General features: G+C 44.1%; 1 protein-coding gene across 1 annotated transcript in view; it reads right to left on the reverse strand.

Annotated features, from left to right (window-relative positions):
* The window catches only part of LOC121820316 (uncharacterized), a 50949-nt gene that overhangs the window by 14740 nt on the left and 17515 nt on the right, over positions 1-18694 (reverse strand). The window contains exons 2-3 of the mRNA XM_042254065.2: positions 9486-9604; positions 194-246 (exon numbers count right to left, since the gene is read on the reverse strand). Coding sequence (XP_042109999.1) covers positions 194-246; positions 9486-9604 — 172 coding nt within the window. The remainder of the gene's footprint in view (positions 1-193; positions 247-9485; positions 9605-18694) is intronic.

Here is an 18694-nt window from a genome sequence, read left to right on the forward strand (position 1 = left end):
TGACCACTGGAAAAACCAGACTTGACTAGATGGACCTTTGTTGACAAAGTAGTGTCTCTGCTTTTCAATATGCTGTCTTAAAATGAATGCTTTTTAGTTTTACTTGTCCAAAAGATATATTTAATATGTACTTTACTTTTTCAAAAAACTTGTATAAATTAAAAATTTTCAGCTAAAATGAATAATCATTTACCTGAACATGAATTTGAGAATGATCCCAGCCAGAACATTTTCCCTCCAGCCAATCTGTGTTTAAAAAAAAAAAAACAGAATTTAATATACTGGTTCTTAGCCTTTTTTCAGCAAGCTTGGTTGAATTCTTAATAGCTCCTCTCCCAGAAAAATGCAGACACAGCCTTATGTAAACACTGCAGGACAGTACCCCTGAGGCCCACTGATGTCCCGCTGTGGCATTCCAGTTCTTTCGCTTCAGTTTCTGTTCTGCCATGCTGCACAGCTTGCAGGACCTTAGTTTCTCAACCAGGGATTGAACTTGGGCCACAGCAGTGAAAGTACCGAATCCTAACCACTGGAGCGTCAGTCGTGTGTGACTCGGCTCCTCTGTCCATGGAAGTCTCCAGGCAAAGAATACTGGAGTGAGTAGCTATTTCCCTTCTCCAGGGGATCTTCCCAACCCAGGCATCAAACCCAGGTCTCCTGCATTGCAGGCTGATTCCTTACCATCTGAGCCACCAGGGAAGTCCCCTAACCACTGGACCACAAGGGAATTCCTCTGGCACTCTAGTTTTAAAAGGCCAGTAACATTCAGAATACTTGAATAGGAAGCACAAAGAATAACCAGTGTGAAGGGGTCTTTGAGGAAGATCGGCATTCTAGAACAGTAGCTTACTGCAGGATACATTTTTGTTATCTCCTGAAACTCTCAGCTGAGATGAAAAGATTGGGGGCAGAGGTGAAGAAAAGGGGCGACCCCAAAGATGAAAATAAGGTCATGAAAGTTGATTTGGGATGCAGCAGCATGAAATGAAAGCGCCTACCCAGGAGGGGCAGGTGGAGGGTCGTTGTTGAGTCTTTAGCAGGCCCACTTCCTGGTGACTGGAACGTCAGGGGTATCCATCAGCTCCATCACATCTCAAGGGCAGTGACTGCACGGAGTCTAATGAAGGCGACAAGCATCACGGGCTTGTGAGAGATGGGTATCTCAGGGTTCCACAGTTTGACATCTGCTAAGATTATCTAGTTCCTACGTTTGAATTTATACTGACCAGAAGACTAGTCACTGTGGCACTGTCTGTAAAATGCAAAATGCTAGGAACAACCTAAATGTTTACACATAAGAGAATAGTTGAAAATCTTGTGGTACATTACATAATGGTAGTCAATGCTCATTGGTTTTAAAAAATGAGATCAAATCTATGAACTGATTGGGAGTGATTTCTGAGGCTCTGAAGTGGGAAAAAGGCAAAGTGCAAAAGAGTATTTAAAGTAAGACACCCTGGATGCAAGAAAGAAGGGAATATAAGAAAATCACACATGTATCTGGTCATTTGTACAAAATATAGGAAGAGTAAACCAGCAGCTAAAGCTTCAGAAAGAAGGTGAAGTTGCTCAGTCATGCCTGACCCTTTGCGACCCCATGGACTGTAGCTGCCAGGCTCCTCTGTCCATGGGATTCTCCAGGTAAGAATACTGGGGTGAGTTGCCATTTCCTTCTCCAAGGGCTCTTCCCAACCCAGGGATCAGACCTGGGTCTCCTGCATTGCAGGCAGACTCCTTACTGTCTGAACCATCAGGGAAGTTATTAAACCTTCAGAGGGCAGGCAAAAAAGCCGAAGAGAGGAATTGGGACAGGTTCCTTGGGATGAAGAAAGAGCAACATTTCTCTTGAGTGTCCCTTTTGTACAGTTTTGGCTTTTAGAAACCATAGTAATGCTTCCAGCACCCCCACAAAATAAAAGACGAAAATCAACTGGGGTGTGTGAAGGAGGAATCTCAAATTTGGAACCAATTACAATTGGACCTATTACAGATGAGAATATAACCACGCTGAAGGTGTGGTTAAGTAACTGGAAATTAGCATTTTGAATGGGCACTATTAATATAAGGCTAAGATGAAAAGAACCGTAGACAAATAAGCCAAGGAGTCGTCTGCTGCTCACAAAGGTATGAGTTAGCAATTCTGTCATTTTGTGTGTATATTAGGACTGAACATGTGAACGGAATATACGGTGGATAATGAGAGCCAGTTTCACACCCCACGACACAGACACACACTAAGGTGACGCCGAGCAAGGCCACAGCTTCTGTAATCCCTTCCCCTTCAGTGAAGGCTGAACCAGTGGTTGCTTCTAACCAACAGAATATGGCAAAGGTGAAGGGACTTTGTAGATGTAATAAAGTCCCTAATCGGCTGATTTTAAGGTCAAAAGAGTCTCCTGCATGGCCTGAACAATCAGGCAAGCCCTCTGAAAGAGAGTCTAGCTGCTAAACTTCATTAATTATGATGGGAATGCAAATTAAAACCGTAATGAAATACAATCATATATTCACGTGATTGGCAGAAATTCAACACTGGCAATGACTAGCGGAGGTGGGTCTGCTGTTGACACAACCTGTGTCCTGGCAGCCCCGCTCCAGGTGCGGGCCATCCAGAAACGTGTGCTTCTGTGCATTAGCACTCACGTCCCAGTCCTGGCAGCCCCGCTCCAGGTGCGGGCCATCCAGAAACGTGTGCTTCTGTGCATTAGCACTCACGTCCCAGTCCTGGCAGCCCCGCTCCAGGTGCGGGCCATCCAGAAACGTGTGCTTCTGTGCATTAGCACTCACGTCCCAGTCCTGGCAGCCCCGCTCCAGGTGCGGGCCATCCAGAAACGTGTGCTTCTGTGCATTAGCACTCACGTCCCAGTCCTGGCAGCCCCGCTCCAGGTGCGGGCCATCCAGAAACGTGTGCTTCTGTGCATTAGCACTCACGTCCCAGTCCTGGCAGCTCCGCTCCAGGTGCGGGCCATCCAGAAACGTGTGCTTCTGTGCATTAGCACTCACGTCCCAGTCCTGGCAGCCCCGTTCCAGCTGCGGGCCATCCAGAAACGTGTGCTTCTGTGCATTAGCACTCACGTCCCAGTCCTGGCAGCCCCGTTCCAGCTGCGGGCCATCCAGAAACGTGTGCTTCTGTGCATTAGCACTCACGTCCCAGTCCTGGCAGCCCCGCTCCAGGTGCGGGCCATCCAGAAACGTGTGCTTCTGTGCATTAGCACTCACGTCCCAGAACTTTCATTTCAGCATTTTTTTCCCAACAGCCAGAAACTGGAAACAACCCAAACACTCGCCGATGGTGGGCTGGATAAACTGGTGCGCTCATGCAATGCACTGCTACGTAACAGCGGCAGCGGACCACCTGCAGCCATACACATCAGATGGGAACGATTCCTGAAATGGGAAGAAGTCACGGGAGCTTGCCGGAGACCTGGGCTCTAGGAGCCAGGGTTGGAGAAGATACACTGTTCCCTGCGTACACCCTTTTGTATTTAACACTTCAATGAAACTAAGTAACTGGTTTTCAGCTTCTTGGTTCTATTCCAGACCTACTGAACCGGAATCTCCAGAGGATGCCTAGGAATCTGGGTTCTTCCAGCTCCCTGTGATTTTTAGGCAACTGAAGTGGAGAACCCCTGGTGGCAGGAGAGGGAGTCAGAGCAGACTGTGCCGTCAGGAATTCCAGGGACCACATCCCAGTCCTCCTTGTCCCTCCCCAGAAGCTGGGGGCCCTAGCCCTTTCCTTGGGAGCGGACATGCCAGGCACAAGATACTGAGCTCTTGAAGGCTGGTTCCCGTTGCTGCCCTGGAAATAAGAGGCGCTGGCCCACCCACCACACAGTTGCTCCCTGGTCTCAGGTGACCAGCCAGAGGAGAGTGTGACTGCTCCCCGGTCCCTGGTTTTGGCGCATCCTTCTATCTTGCTCTCCTTCCTTCCTTTAGTGGTTCTGCCTCTGTTTCATTAGACCATGGATGATACGCACTTGAGAATTATTGTAAGACTTGAGCTCTGTGTCTTTGGGTTAATTTTAGGTCTAAAGTACTACGGTATCCTTCTTTAGCATGCAAATTTATATTTCGAATAAACACTTCTGCCAGAATGTACACTTTTGGATCCTGTAAGACTGCAGACTCTAGACCTGGCCTCTCCAGATGGTAGCCCCCAGCCACAAGTGGTTATTTTAATTGGAATCAAATAAAATTAAGAGTTCAGCCCCTCAGTCACAGCAGTCATATTCAAGTGTTCAATAGCCACATGTGGCCAGGGGATACCATAATAGACAGTTTCAGATAAAGAACATTTCCTTCACCCATAACAATCTCTACGCCTCGCAACAGTTCCACAGCTCCTGTGTAGCAGTCTGGGACTGCTGCTCTGCCAGGCAGCTTCCCCACTCTATCAGATAACCTGCTTTAAGTCGTCGGAACGATGCAGCTGTCGTCCTCTTTCTTCACGGCCACTCTCCTTCCCACCCAGCCTCAACGCCATTTCGCTCCATCCTGCGCTTAACTCTGCGCCTTCTCTCTTTCAGACATGCCTCCTCTGCTGATCTCCAACCTCATGTTAATCCAAATGCAGGCCTTTGTTTCTACACTCAAGCTGCCTAAGAGCTCCTGGAGGAAATCACACAACTGTGGGGACTGCGGCCATGAGACACTTGGGGGGTACAAGCTCGAGCGTCAGTGTTGGCCCATCCTATTGTGCACCCCTGGTCAACTCGACACAATTCCCCTTCTCTGCTCACCTCAAGACTCCTATCCCAGGGCCAGCAAGCTTTAATGTGTAGATGAATCATCTGGGAGATCTTATGAAGAACGCAGGTTCTGATCCACTAGGTCCAGGGTGGGACCAGACACTCTGCATTTCTTAACGGGCTCACCCTAGAGCAGTTTGTGAAGCTGAAAAGTAGATTAGCAGTTACAGAGCTGACCAGGCTTTGCTGATGATAAACAGAGCCTCTAAAATAACAGTAACACAGTCTGACATGGTGGCTTCCCTGGACAGCTTCTTTCTCAACCAGCCTTCCCAGGACCTGCTTGTCCCTATTATCTCTGAAACCCCGGGAGGCCCTGGCCAAGGTTTCCTGAGTCACATCAAGCCTGGACCCCAAGGGACATGAACGGCACCTGGCTTTGTCTCCCTGATGAGCCTAGGCTGTGTCGACGGCACCCATCAATAAGGGAGTCAAACGGATCGGTACGTTGCACTTAGAAGTTCTTGAGTTTCACAGGTCAAGCAGTAGTCTTTGGGGTGGGGGGGGAATTACAAATATCTACCCAGAAATCCAGAACAAGTTAGAAAGTCTTGGAACTAGGGAACATCTTACAAAAAGTTTTGCTGATCCAAAAACATGTTGCATTTGGCAAACATGCGCTGCAGAATGCATTTGCAGCCCCAGAGTTCTGCAGAAGTACCTGAGGAATTATTAACACAAGAAACTTCCATTAATACTCTTGCTCTTTAGCAAAACCATGAAAAAACTGATGTATTTCATATGCTTAAAGCAATGTAAATAAACTCATGAATTCTTTATGTATACTTTGTCATAAAATTGGATTGGTAGAACTTGCGTGAGGTCATAACATGCAGGGGAGGACAGGACAAATTAAGGGGACATCAATTTCAGGTTCCAACTAAAAGTTTGCGCCTCCCTTTTAATAGAATCTGTACATTTGACACTTTCTAAAATCTCTGTAGTGCTGACACACCAAATTTCTTCTAGACAGAGATTCTTTGCGGCTGTATTTTCTATTTTAAAACCATAAAGTGGGGGTGCCGTTGCTTAGACACTTCTTGGTAATTCAAATACCTGGTTATTACACAAAAATAATCCACTTCAGACCCAAAGACCTATTACGTTTCCTGTCAGTTTTGGCAGAACTGACTTTTACATCTATCTTCTAGTTGAAATACCCTCGTCAGATACTGGGAAATGTGAGTTCTAGTCATATCCCATAGCTACACCTGTGCTGTGGCTGAAATTCCAGTAAGTGTGTGAAACGATCCCGAGGAAGTCCAGCTGACTTGAAGATGTGACTAAGCGCCCCCATGCCTCTCACACGGGGCCCTGGGGGACAGGCAGAAAGCAGGGGCCTGCCCTCCTTGGGGTGTTACTGTAGTATTTTTATTGTAGGAACTTATATATTGACGCTACCCTTTTCAGTGGTTTGTCTTCTAAACTCATTCTTCTGGCTGTTTTCCTGTTTGTTTTTTATAGGTAAGGTAAGCTAAAATTGAGCCTAGTCTGTAGTAATGTCTTTAAATGTAAATGCTAAATACACAGAAGTATCTGACAGGATGACAGCTGGGCTGTAGGAGCCGGGTCATGAATGGGGTGTGAAAGGCAGGGTGCTGGCCTCTCTCCCTCAGATGGAAGGGAGGGCCGGAGACAGTGGCTCTCCTAAGGAAGTTTCTTGCTGTTGGGTGGTATTGATCCCATGGACAAGCATTGGCTGGCCCCTGTGTGATTCGTTGTGTTGCTTCAGTGTTGAGCTGCTTCTGAGAAACAGCGATATGCCATCTTGCTACTTCCCTCAGCTCCTTGAAGACTTGCAAACTCACCGCACATTCCTGCCTCACTGCCTGAGCCATACACACCGTTTCTGCTTACCTGCCGCTGGCGGAATTTCAGTCGGTGGTCTGTACTAGTTGCAAGGGAGAACGGGAAGTGTATGTGGCCTTTCTTTCAGCCAAATAAGGGGATCTACTACTGACGAAGAGCGAGGGCACGGACGCCAGGGTGGGATGCCTCCCCACCCGCCCACTGGAAGCCGCTCATCCTACAAGGTCTAGGACAGGCATCACTTACTCCCACAGGTCTTCCTGTTTCTTCCTGGTCCCCCTCAGCAGACTCCCAGCCACTCATTTCTCTGAAGCCCCACTTCTACTTCTGCTTGCTTTGGGGCCTTGAGAACCAGATCTATGAACCTTCTCAGGGATTGTGGTACATTTAGGTCCTGAGCCCTGAACACCTGTGGCTCAGTTTCATGTGGGGGCTCCACATGTTACCCACTCCATGCTTCTAAGAACCGTATGTTCACGTTTGTGTGGAGAACCTGGGACATGTGTGGCAGTTTGCAGCCTGAGAGCCCTGGACTTGTGGGAAAACCAGTAAAAAATCTATGCCATTTTCAATATGAATACCGAGGCTGCAATATGTATTAAGCTAACAAATCTTACGCAGAGCCTGAATCGTGTGTTGTTGTGTCAGTCGCTCAGTCGTGTCTGACTCTGTGACCCCATGGACTGCAGCACGGCAGGCTTCCCTGTCCTTCACCATCTCCCAGAGCTTGCTCAAACTCACATCCATTGAGTCGGTGATGCCATCCAACCACCTCATCCTCTGTTGTCCCCTTCTCCTCTCACCTTCAATCTTTCCCAGCATCAGGGTCTTTTCCAATGAGTCAGGTCTTTGCATCAGGTGGCCAAAGTACTGGAGTTTCAGCTTCAACATCAGTCCTTCCAATGAACACCCAAGACTGATCTCCTCTAGAATGGACTGGTTGGATCTCCTTGCAGTCCAAGGGACTCTCAAGAGGCTTCTCCAACACCACAGTTCAGAAGCATCAATTCTTCAGCACTCAGCTTTCTTCACAGTCCAACTCTCACACCCATACATGACCACTGGAAAAACCATAGCCTTGACTAGACGGACCTTTGTTGGCAAAGTAATATCTCTGCTTTTTAATACACTGTCTAGGTTTGTCATAGCTTTCCTGCCAAGGAGCAAGCATCTTTTAATTTCATAGCTGCAGTCATCATCAGCAGTGATTTTGGAGCCCAAGAAAATAAAGTCTCTCACTGTTTCCATTGTTTCCCCATGTATTTGCCACGAAGTGGTGGGACTGGATACCATGATCTTCCTTTTTGAATGCTGAGTTTTAAACCAGCTTTTTCACTCTCCTCTTTCACCTTCATCAAGAGGCTCTTTAGTTCTTTGCTTTCTGCCATAAGGGTGGTGTCATCAGCATATCTGAGGTTATTGATATTTCTCCCAGTAGTCTTTATTCCGGCTTGTGCTTTATCCAGCCCAGCATTGCACATAATATACTATGCATATAAGTTAAATGAACAGGGTGACAATATACAGCCTTGATGTACTCCTTTCTCAATTTTGAACCAGTCTGTTGTTTCAAGTCTGGTTCTAACTGTTCCTTCTTGACCTGCATACAGATTTCTCAAGAGGCAGGTCAGGTGGTCTGGTATTCCCATCTCTTTCAGAATTGTCCTCAGTTTGTTGTGATCCACACAGTCAAAGGCTTTAGCATAGTCAGTGAAGCAGAAGTAGATGATTTTCTGGAATCCCCTTGCTTTCTCGATGATCCAGCGGATGTTGGCAATTTGACCTCTGGTTCCTCTCCTTTTTCTAAATACAGCTTGAACATCTGAAAGTTCTTGGTTCACAAAGTGTTGAAGCCTAGCTTGGAGAATTTTGAGTGTTACTTTGTATACAAGTCAAAATATTTGTTGTTTCTATAAATGAAATTTCAGTGCCAATCAGAATTTTTGTTTGGCAGTTAGAGCTCCAAGGCTAAAGAGGTCTCTGGTTAAAAACAAACAAAAATGCATTCTTACTGTCCTAGGTGCTCAAGACACATTTTTTCATGAAGGGAACTATTATTTCTTTCATTACATGAAAAATATCTTCCAAAAAAAGTAGGCCCATGGGATGTCTCTAATATGGACAGGGACATAACGATGGACATTAAGGATGTCCCTTAATCCAGTGGTTAGAACTCTGCACTGCCAGTGCAGGGGCCACAGGTTCAATCCCTAGTCAGGAACTAAGATCTCACATGGTGCGAGTCGTGGCCAAAAGATTGTTAAAATGGGCCCATAGTTGCTTATCGGCCAATTCTGACATCTGAGAGCTCTTAAAACCAAAAGTTATTTCATAGCTTTGGCACAAAACTTAGTTTGCAGCAAAACTGCTTGAACTGACCTAAGACTCAGTTGTGTCACAACATTCCTCTTAAAATATCTGCTCAATACTGGTGTTTTGTTGCCTTTTTAATTTTCGGTTCTTTTGTAACCGTGAAAACGTCAAACAGAGTCAAAGATACCCTGTGGTAATAGTGAGAAGATAAAAAGAAGACGAGAAGTGTCTCATTAACAACAGCACAGCATGGTGGCCTTATTGCAGGAGCGTGATCCTGCGGCCTGCGAGGCATCGTACTGGGGATTATGAAGTAGAATAATTACGAAATGTGACTTAAAGAAACAGATGTTGTTGAAGGTATACAGTGATGATGGACAAAAATTAGTAAAAATAAAAAAACCAGAAAATGTTGCATAGAACAAAAAAGTGAAACCCTTGACCAAGTTTTGGCTCAGTGGATTCCACAAGAAGGGGATGTGTATCTGGAACGTATGCCATGAAGAATGGAACCTGAAGGTCTGTGTGAACATTTATTAGAATCAGCTACAGATAATGCAGAGGGAGGAAGAGCCCTTGGAGGAAGGCAAAGGCAACCCACTCCAGGATTCTTACCTGGAGAATCCCGTGGACAGCGGAGCTTGGCAGGCCACAGTCCACGGGGTCGCAAAGAGCTGGACCCGACTGAAGCGACTTAGTGGGCACATTGAAGAAGCATCGTTGTGTGAAATGATCTGGAAATCAAGTGGAAAAAGCTTCTAATGATCAGAAAATTCTATGAGTAAATTTGATAAACTCATGCCTGGTGAAAACCGTATCCTTGAACAAACTGACAGTGTAGACGAAACAGCTCTTTCCTGGAGATACACTCTCGGAAAGACATGCACAGCCCTGAAGAGTGACCACAGGTCGTGGGGGTGCTCTGACTGCTGCCCCAGTAGACAAGCTAGCAGTGTCTGGAGGGAGCAGCCCCTCAGATGTCAGAAAGGCGCATGCGATCTACCTGCGCTGCACGACGCGCACGGGACACAGGAAGCCGGAGAAATGCGGCGGTTTACCTCGGCTGCGCACAGGACACAGGAAGCCGGAGAAACGCGGTGATTTACCTCGGCCTCAAACAGGACACAGGTAACCGGAGAAATACTGTGATTTACCTCGGCTGCGCACAGGACACAGGAAGCCGGAGAAGTACGGTGATTTACCTCGGCTGCGCACAGACACAGGTAACTGGAGAAATACTGTGATTTACCTCGGCTGCGCACAGGACACAGGAAGCCAGAGAAATACTGTGATGGGTCAGTGAGGATTTACAGGGGGTATTCCCTGCAAGCAGGCTGCTTGGGAAGGACTGCAAGATTTTACTTATCCTAGAGAAGTGCTCCACAAGACCACCCTGAATTTCCTGTGATGCCAATGTGGAATTATCCTCAGTGAAGAGCAAGTCAAATCATTTAACAAGTAAGACAAATATTGTCCTAGGTGCTTGCTTGTTGAAATTAACAAGGGTCTCAGACTCAAACACTTTTTGGAAAAGTTCAATCTTCAGGATGCCATTAGGTGCTCAGGCTTGGAATTACAGTGATACATCAATATTGAAAGTGTTTCTCACTGATATGATGCATAAACAGTCACTAATCATGAGAAAATTCAGACAAACTCAATTCGAGGCACATTTTTCAAAATACCTCACCAACACTTCTCAAGAGTTTTAAGGTTGTGAAAAACAAGGAAAGATGGATAGGTTCAAGGAGAACCAGGGAGACATGATGATGAAATGCAACAGGGGAAACTGAATTGGATCCTAGACCAGGAAAAAAAAAAGGGGCCATTAATGAGAAAACTGGGGAAATCTGATAGTGTGGGCCTTAAGGAATAGTACACTACCATTGTTAATTTCTTAGTTTTGGCAAATATGCCATGGTTATTTAACATTAGTGGAAGATGGGCTCAGAGTATATGGGAACTCCGTTCTATCTTTGCAATTTTTCTGAAAATCTAAGATTACTTCAAAATTAAAATTCTATTTTTAATAATGCTTGAATTTTTTGGTTTACAGTGATGTTTGAAGCTAAATTCACAGATGAATACTTTAAAGGATTTCCTATCACTAATGAGAAGACTACTTTTTGCTAAAAGTTTATGAGCTAAAAGTATAAAGTGACATCAAAGAAGCTTTCCACATTGATGATGATACTTCCATTGGGCATGTCTTAAGTGAGAAAATGCTGAAGTGGCTTTGTGTGTGTGTGTGAATGTATTTTTTTTATTGTGGTAAAATACACATCATAAAATTAATCATCTTAACCATTTTTTTGGTAAGTGAGTATTTGCTAAAAAAATTTTTTTAAGGACTGGTATTTGTTTATTTGGCTGCACCACAGAGTATGCAGGATCTTATTCTCTGACCAGGGACTGAACCTGTGTCCCCTGCAGTGGAAGCTCAGAGTCCTAACCACTGGACTGCCAGGGAATTTCCATCTTAACCATTTTTAAGTGTACAATTCAGTGGTATTAAAATACAGTTACGCTGTTGCACAACCATCACCATATCATCCATCCCCCAAACTCTTGTCATCTTGTGAAAATTAAACTCTTTACCTATAAACACGAACTCCCCAGACTTCCCTCCTCTCAGCAACCACCATTATAATTTCTGTGTTTATGATTTGGACTACTCTAAGTATCTCAAGGAATTAAAGAGCCTCTTGATATGAAAGAGGAGAGTGAAAAAAGCTGGCCTAGTACTCAACATTCAAAAAACGAAGATCATGGCATCCAGTACCATCACTTCATGGCAAATAGATGGGGAAACAATGGAAACAGTGAGAGACTTTGTTTTCTTGGGCTCCAAAATCACTGCGGACGGTGACTGCAGCCATGGAATCAAAAGACGCTTGTTCCTTGGAAGAAAAGCAATGACAAACCTAGACAGAGTATTAAAAAGCAGAGACATTACTTTGCCAACAAAGGTCTGTATAGTCAAAGCTGTGGTTTTTCCAGTAGTCATGTATGGATGTGAGACCTGGACAATAAAAAAGGCTGAGCGCCAAAGAAATCGATGCCTTCGAACTATGGGGTTGGAAAAGACATTGAGAATCCCATGGATTGCAAGGAGGTGAAACCAGTCAATCTTAAAGGAAATCAATCCTGAATATTCATTAGAAGGACTGATCCTGAAGTTGAAGCTCCAATACTTTAGCCACCTGATGTGAAGATCTGACTCATTTGGAAAGACCCTGATGCTGGGAAAGATTGAAGGCAGAAGAGGGTTACAGAGGATGAGATGGTTGGATGGCATCACTGACTTGGACATGAGTTTGAGCAAGCTCTGGGAAACAGTGAAGGTCAGGGAAGCCTGGCGTGCTGCAGTCTATGGGGTTGCAAGAGTTGGACACGACTGAGTGACTGAATAACAACAAGTACCTCAAGTAAGTGGAATCATATAGTATTTGTCTTTTTTGTGGCTGGCTTATTTCACTTAGCCTAATGTCCTCCCAGTTCATGCATGCTGTAGCATATTGCAGAATTTCCTTATTTTTTTAAGGCTGACTTGTATGTATATACTACAATTTGCTTAACCATTCATCACTGATGGATATTTGAGTTGCTTCCATGTCTTAGCTAATGAAAACAGTGCTGCCATGAAAATGGGGGTACAAATATCCCTGAGACCCAGTTTTAAATTATTCTGAGTATACAGCCAGGAATGGGATTTCTGGATTATATAGTAATTCCATTTTTAATTTTTTGAGCAACTGTCACATTGCTTTTGCACAGTGGCGACACCATTTTGCATTCCCACCAGCAGCGCACAGGTGTTCCAGTCTCTCGGCATCCTCTCCAATGCCTGTCATTTGGTTTCTGATAGTAGCTGTCCTAATGACTGTGTGAAACGGTTTTAAACACAGATAATCATGAGGATAACAGTAATGATGGAGATGACTTTGTAAACACGGGTGGAGAAAAATAGCCCTACATGGCATGGTGAAAATGTGTGATTAGTCATGGCTAGCCTTGAACTATGCCGCATTTATCAGTGAGCGTGAGCTTATGGTGATTTTCATAATTTAAGAGGGACTGCTTAGATGGAAACCTAAATTGCGAAGCATTTGACCTGAGAAGTACTTAAAACGGTCCTTAGTCCTGCTCCTGCCAGCAGAGGGCGCTCCGGCTGCCGCTGGCGACAGGCACTGAGGTTCCTCCCCTAAGACGCTCAAGCAACAGGGGCAAGGGATGTTCACCTTTGTCTTTGGCATATTTAGCTGAATTCAAACCTGTGTATACTGAAAGATTTACAAAATGTTTTCTTAGAAATAAGACTACTAGAGTATTTACATTCTGTTTTTATCCCACTATTTCATTCTGGGGATTGTGTTATTTAAATAAACTACCCACTCTTTGTCCTAATACTTCACTACAGAAATATTAACATATTTGACCATCATATGCTACGTCAGACTCTGCTGGGGTTACTACATTACATACTACTGCTTAAGAAACCTGAAAATTTCTGAATTCCAAAACTGACCAGGCCCCAAGGATTTTCTATTATAGACTGTGGATATTCTTTTAGTCAAAAAGCAAATAATGTACTTGCGAGAGATCATTCCGTTGTTCCAAGTTAAAAATCCTGTTTGAACAATTTCTAACACCTGCCACACTTGGCTGTCCAGACTTCTAACTATAGGCAGCTATACTATCTTCCCTCATAGGATAAAGACCTCTGTTATATTCTGGCACTAATACCAAAACAAAACTTACTTTTTTACACAATGGAACTGAAAAGTTTAATCATCTTTGGAGCTAATACTTCTAGACTGTATCACCCTCTAATTAGGGGCCTTTACAAGATTATATGAAGCATGAATTAATTTCTCCCTAATAATTCAGCATCGTCATTATGAAGACCAGTTATTCATTGTGAAAACAGGGCCTAGCCCCCAGACCATCTGGCTCCCTGAGTACTTGTGTTCGCAGTTCAGTCTTCCATGCACGCCTGAGCTCAGACCCTCCTGTCTGCCTTCAGGGTAACTGCCGTAGCATCATTACTGGAGAAGCTTGTTGGGGTTATCTAAAGTAAGAATAAATGATCCCACAGGAGCCAGAACGTCAGACATCTGTTTTGGCTATTCAGAGGCGCTCTTCCTTCCTCTCTGCTTTGCAGCTGGGTTACTTGTAACTAAGGCACCAGGTAAATAACGCCAGAGAACCATGGCACCCTTGTACATTATTCTTCATCTCTATAAGGATCGAGGGGAGCAAAGAGAGACACTGTATCACCCCTTTGGTAGGCCAGTGCCACACTGCACACATCAGGATAACACACTCTGGTACCACAGCCAACATATTTTGCTTGTGTTTTAATATTCTACTACAAATTGCTTGTATAGAGGGAAAAAGAAACTAACACTTACAGAGGGATTACAATGTGCTTTGCATATGTTACTGCCTTTCATCACACATGGGGATGTAGGTATTACTCCCCTTTTATAGATGCGTGAAAGGAAAAGTCGCTCAGCCGTGTCTGACTCTTTGAGAACGCCATGGACTGTGTAGCCTGCCAGGCTTCTCTGTCCATGGAATTCTCCAGGCCAGAATACAGGATTGGGTAGCCTTTCCCTTCTCCAGGGGATCTTCCCGACCCAGGGATCGAACCTAGGTCTTTCGCATTGCAGGTGGATTCTTTATTGTCTGAGCCACCAGGGAAGACCTTTATAGATGAGAACTGAGGTTAAATACTTTACCAAATCTCTCACAACTATTAAGTGACAGAAACTAGATTATAACCCATCTTTCTAACCTATTCTCTCAAAATTTTTTTTACTTTATTAAAAAAAATCATAAACTCATTGCGTGCTTATTATAACAAGACAAACAACACAGATATGCTGATGTCTCCTTCCACATTCTGTCTGCCCTCGAAGCATAACTTTCATTAGCTGAGTTGGTATCCTGCCAATCCCTCTCCATACTCACATACTGATGATGCCTGACTTACTATGGTTCCACTGACAACTTTAGACTTTACAATACGGCTCAAAAGTGACAGGCATTCAGTAGAGTCTGTACTCAAATTCTGAATGTTGGTCTTTTCTCAGGTTCGCAACATGCTATCCAACACTCTCAAACCACAGACCACAGCTACCAGTTAGTCACACCGTCAGGAAGGTAAACAGCCAATGCCCTTACAACCATCCTGTACCCAGAAAACTATTCCAATGGTCACTTTCAGCATTTAGCAAATTACATGAGACATTCTACACTTTATTATAAAATAGCGTTTGTATCAACTTTGCCCAACTGTAGGCTAATGGCAGTGTTCTGAGCATGTTTGAGGTAGGCAACACGAAGTTATGAAGTTCAGAAGACTCAGTTCAGTGGCTCAGTTATGTCTGACTCTGTGACTTCATGGACTGCAGCACACCAGGATTCCCTGTCCATCATTAACTCCCGGAGCTTGCTCAAAATCATGTCAATTGAGTCAGTGATGCCATCCAACCATCTCATCCTCTTTCGGCCCCTTCTCCTCCTGCCTTCAATCTTTCCCAGCATCAGGGTCTTTTCCAATGAGTCAGTTCTTTGCATCAGTTGGCCAAAGTATTGGAGTTTCAGCTTCAGCATCAGTCCTTCCAATGAATATTCAGGACTAATTTCCTTTAGGACTGACTGGTTTGATCTCCTTGCAGTCCAAGGGACTATCAAGAGTCCTTTCCAACACCACAGTTCAAAAGCATCAATTCTTTCTTGCTCAGCTTTCTTTATAGTCCAACTCTCACATCCATACATGACCACTGGAAAAAACCATAACTTTGACTAGACAGAACTTTGTCGGCAAAGTAATGTCTCTGCTTTTGAATTTACTATCTAGATTGGTCATAACTTTTCTTCCAAGGAGCAAGCATCTTTTAATTTCATGGCTGCAGTCACCATCTGCAGTGATTTTGGAACCCCCCAAAATAAAGTAACCATTTCCATTGTTTCCCCGCGTATTTGCCATGAAGTGGTGGGACCAGATGCCATACTAGTTTTCTGAATGTTGAGCTTTAAGCCAACTTTTTCACTCTCTTTTTTCACCTTCATCAAGAGGCTCTTTAGTTCTTCTTCACTTTGCCATAAGGGTGGTGTCATCTGCATATCTGAGGTTATTGATATTTCTCCCGGCAATCTTGATTCCAGCTTGTGCTTCATCCAGCCTGGCATTTCACATGATGTACTCTCCAGGGGTTGGTGATGGACAGGAAGGACTGGCGTGCTGCAGTTCATGGGGTTGCAAAGAGTTGGACACAACTGAGTGACTGAACTGAACTGAACTGAACTGAACTGAACTGACTCTGCATATAAGTTAAATAAGCAGGGTGACAATATACAGCCTTTCCCAATTTTCAAACAGTCTGTTGTTCCATGTCCGGTTCTAACTGTCTTCTTGACCTGCTTACAGGTTTCTCAGGAGGCAGGTCAGGTGGTCTGGTATTCCCATCTCTTTCAGAATTGTCCACAGTTTGTTGTGATCCACACAGTCAAAGGCTTTAGCATAGTCAGTGAAGCAGAAGTAGATGATTTTCTGGAATTCCCTTGCTTTTTCGATGATCCAGTGGATGTTGGCAATTTGACCTCTGGTTCCTCTGCCTTTTCTAAATCCAGCTTGAACATTTGAAAGTTCACAGTTCATGTACTGTTGAAGCCTGGCTTGGAGAATTTTGAGCATTACTTTACTAGTGTGTGAGATGAGTGCAATTGTGCAGTAGTTTGAGCATTCTTTGGCATTGCCTTTCTTTGGGATTGGAAGAAAACTGACCTTTTCCAGCCCTGTGGCCACTGCTGACTTTTCCAAATTTGTTGGCATACTGAGTGCAGCACTTTCAGAGCATCATCTTTTAGGATTTGAAAGAGCTTAACTGGAATTCCATCACTTCTACTAGCTTTGTTCATAGTGATGCTCCCTAAGGCCCAGTTGACTTCACACTCCAGGATGTCTGGGTCTAGGTGAATGATGACACCATTGTGGTTATCTGGGTCATGAAGATCTTTTTTGTATAGTTCTTCTGTGTATTCTGGCCACCTCTTCTTAATATCTTCTGCTTCTGTTAGATCCATACCATTTCTGTCCTTTATTTCTGTCCTGAAACTATAAAGTTCAGAAGATTAGGTGTATTAAATGTATTTTTAACTTTTTACTGTGGGTTTATTGAGATGCATCATTCATCTGTCCATTTCATCATAGGTGATTAGAATGCAAAACTAGGAAGTCACGAGATACCTGGAATAACAGGAAAGTTTGGCCTTAGAACACAAAATGAACCAGGAGAAAGGCTAACAGAGTTTTGTCAAGAGAACACACTGGTCATAGCAAACCTCTTCCAACAACACAACAGACTCCACACATGAACATCACCAGATGGTCAATACCGAAATCAGATTTTGCAGCTAAAGATGGACTTCAGTTCAGTTCAGTTCAGTCGCTCAGTCGTGTCCGACTCTTTGCGACCCCATGAATCGCAGCACGCCAGGAGAAGCTCTGTTTAATGAGTAAAGACAAAAACTGGAGCTGACTGTGGCTCAGATTATCAGCTCCTTATTGCAAAAGTCAGGGTTAAACTGAAGAAAGTAGGGAAAATCACTAGGTCACACAGGTATGACCTAAATCAAGTTCCTTATGATTATATAGTGGAAGTGATTAATAGATTTAAGGGGTTAGATTCTGGTAGACAGAGTGCCTGAAGAACTATGGATGGAGTTTGTAACATTGTACAGGAGGCAGTGACCAAAACAATCCCAAAGAAAAAGAAATGCAAGAAGGCAACATGGTTGTTTGAAGAGGCTTTACAAATAGCTGAGAAAGGAAGAGAAGCAGAAAGCAAGAGAGAAAGGGAAAGATATACCTAACTGAATAGCAAGGAGAGAAAAGAAGGCATTCTTAAATAAACAGTGAAAAGAAATAGAGGAAAACAATAGAATGGGAAAGACAAGAGGTCTCTTCAAGAAAACTGGAGATATCAAGGGAACATTTCATGCAAGGATGGGCATGATAAAGGACAGAAGGACCTAACAGAAGCAGAAGAGATTAGAAAGAGGTGGCAAGAATACACAAAATAACTAAAAGAGAAAGGTCTTAATAACTTGGATAATCACAATGGTCACTTACCTAGAGCCAGACATCCTGGAGTGTGAAGTCAAGTGGGCTTTAGAAAGCATTACTAAGAACAAAGCTAGTGGAGGTGATAGAATTCCAGCTGAGCTATTTAAAATCTTGAAAGATGGTGCTATTAAAGTGTTACACTCAACATGTCGGCAAATTTGGAAAACTCAGCAGTGACCACAAAACTGGAAAAGGTCAGCTTTCATTCCAATTCCAAAGAAGGGCAATGCCAAAGAATGTTCAAAGGGTAAAAGTGTTAGTCATCTAGTTGTGTCCAACTCTTTGTGACCCCATGTACTGTGGCCTGCCAGACTCCTCTGTGCATGGAATTCTCCAGGCAAGAATACTGGGGTGGGTTGCCATTTCCTTTTCCAGGGGATCTTCCTGACCCAGAGATAGAAACTAGTCTCCTGCAGTGCTGGCAGAATCTTTACCGTCTGAGCCACCAACTACCATACAATTGTGCTCATTTCACATTCTAGCAAGGTGATGCTCAAAATCCTTCAAGCTGAGATTCAACAATACATGGACCAAGAACTTCCAAGTGTACAAGCTGGGTGTCTGAGAGGCAGATGAACTAGAGATCAAATTGCCAACATTCATTGGATTATGGAGAAAGCAAGGGGGTTCCAGAAAAATATCTACTTCTGCTTCACTGACTATACTAAAGCCTTTGTCTGGATCACAA

Source organism: Ovis aries, chromosome 9, assembly GCF_016772045.2.
Source record: "Ovis aries strain OAR_USU_Benz2616 breed Rambouillet chromosome 9, ARS-UI_Ramb_v3.0, whole genome shotgun sequence".
In the NCBI taxonomy this organism is placed as follows: domain Eukaryota; kingdom Metazoa; phylum Chordata; class Mammalia; order Artiodactyla; family Bovidae; genus Ovis; species Ovis aries.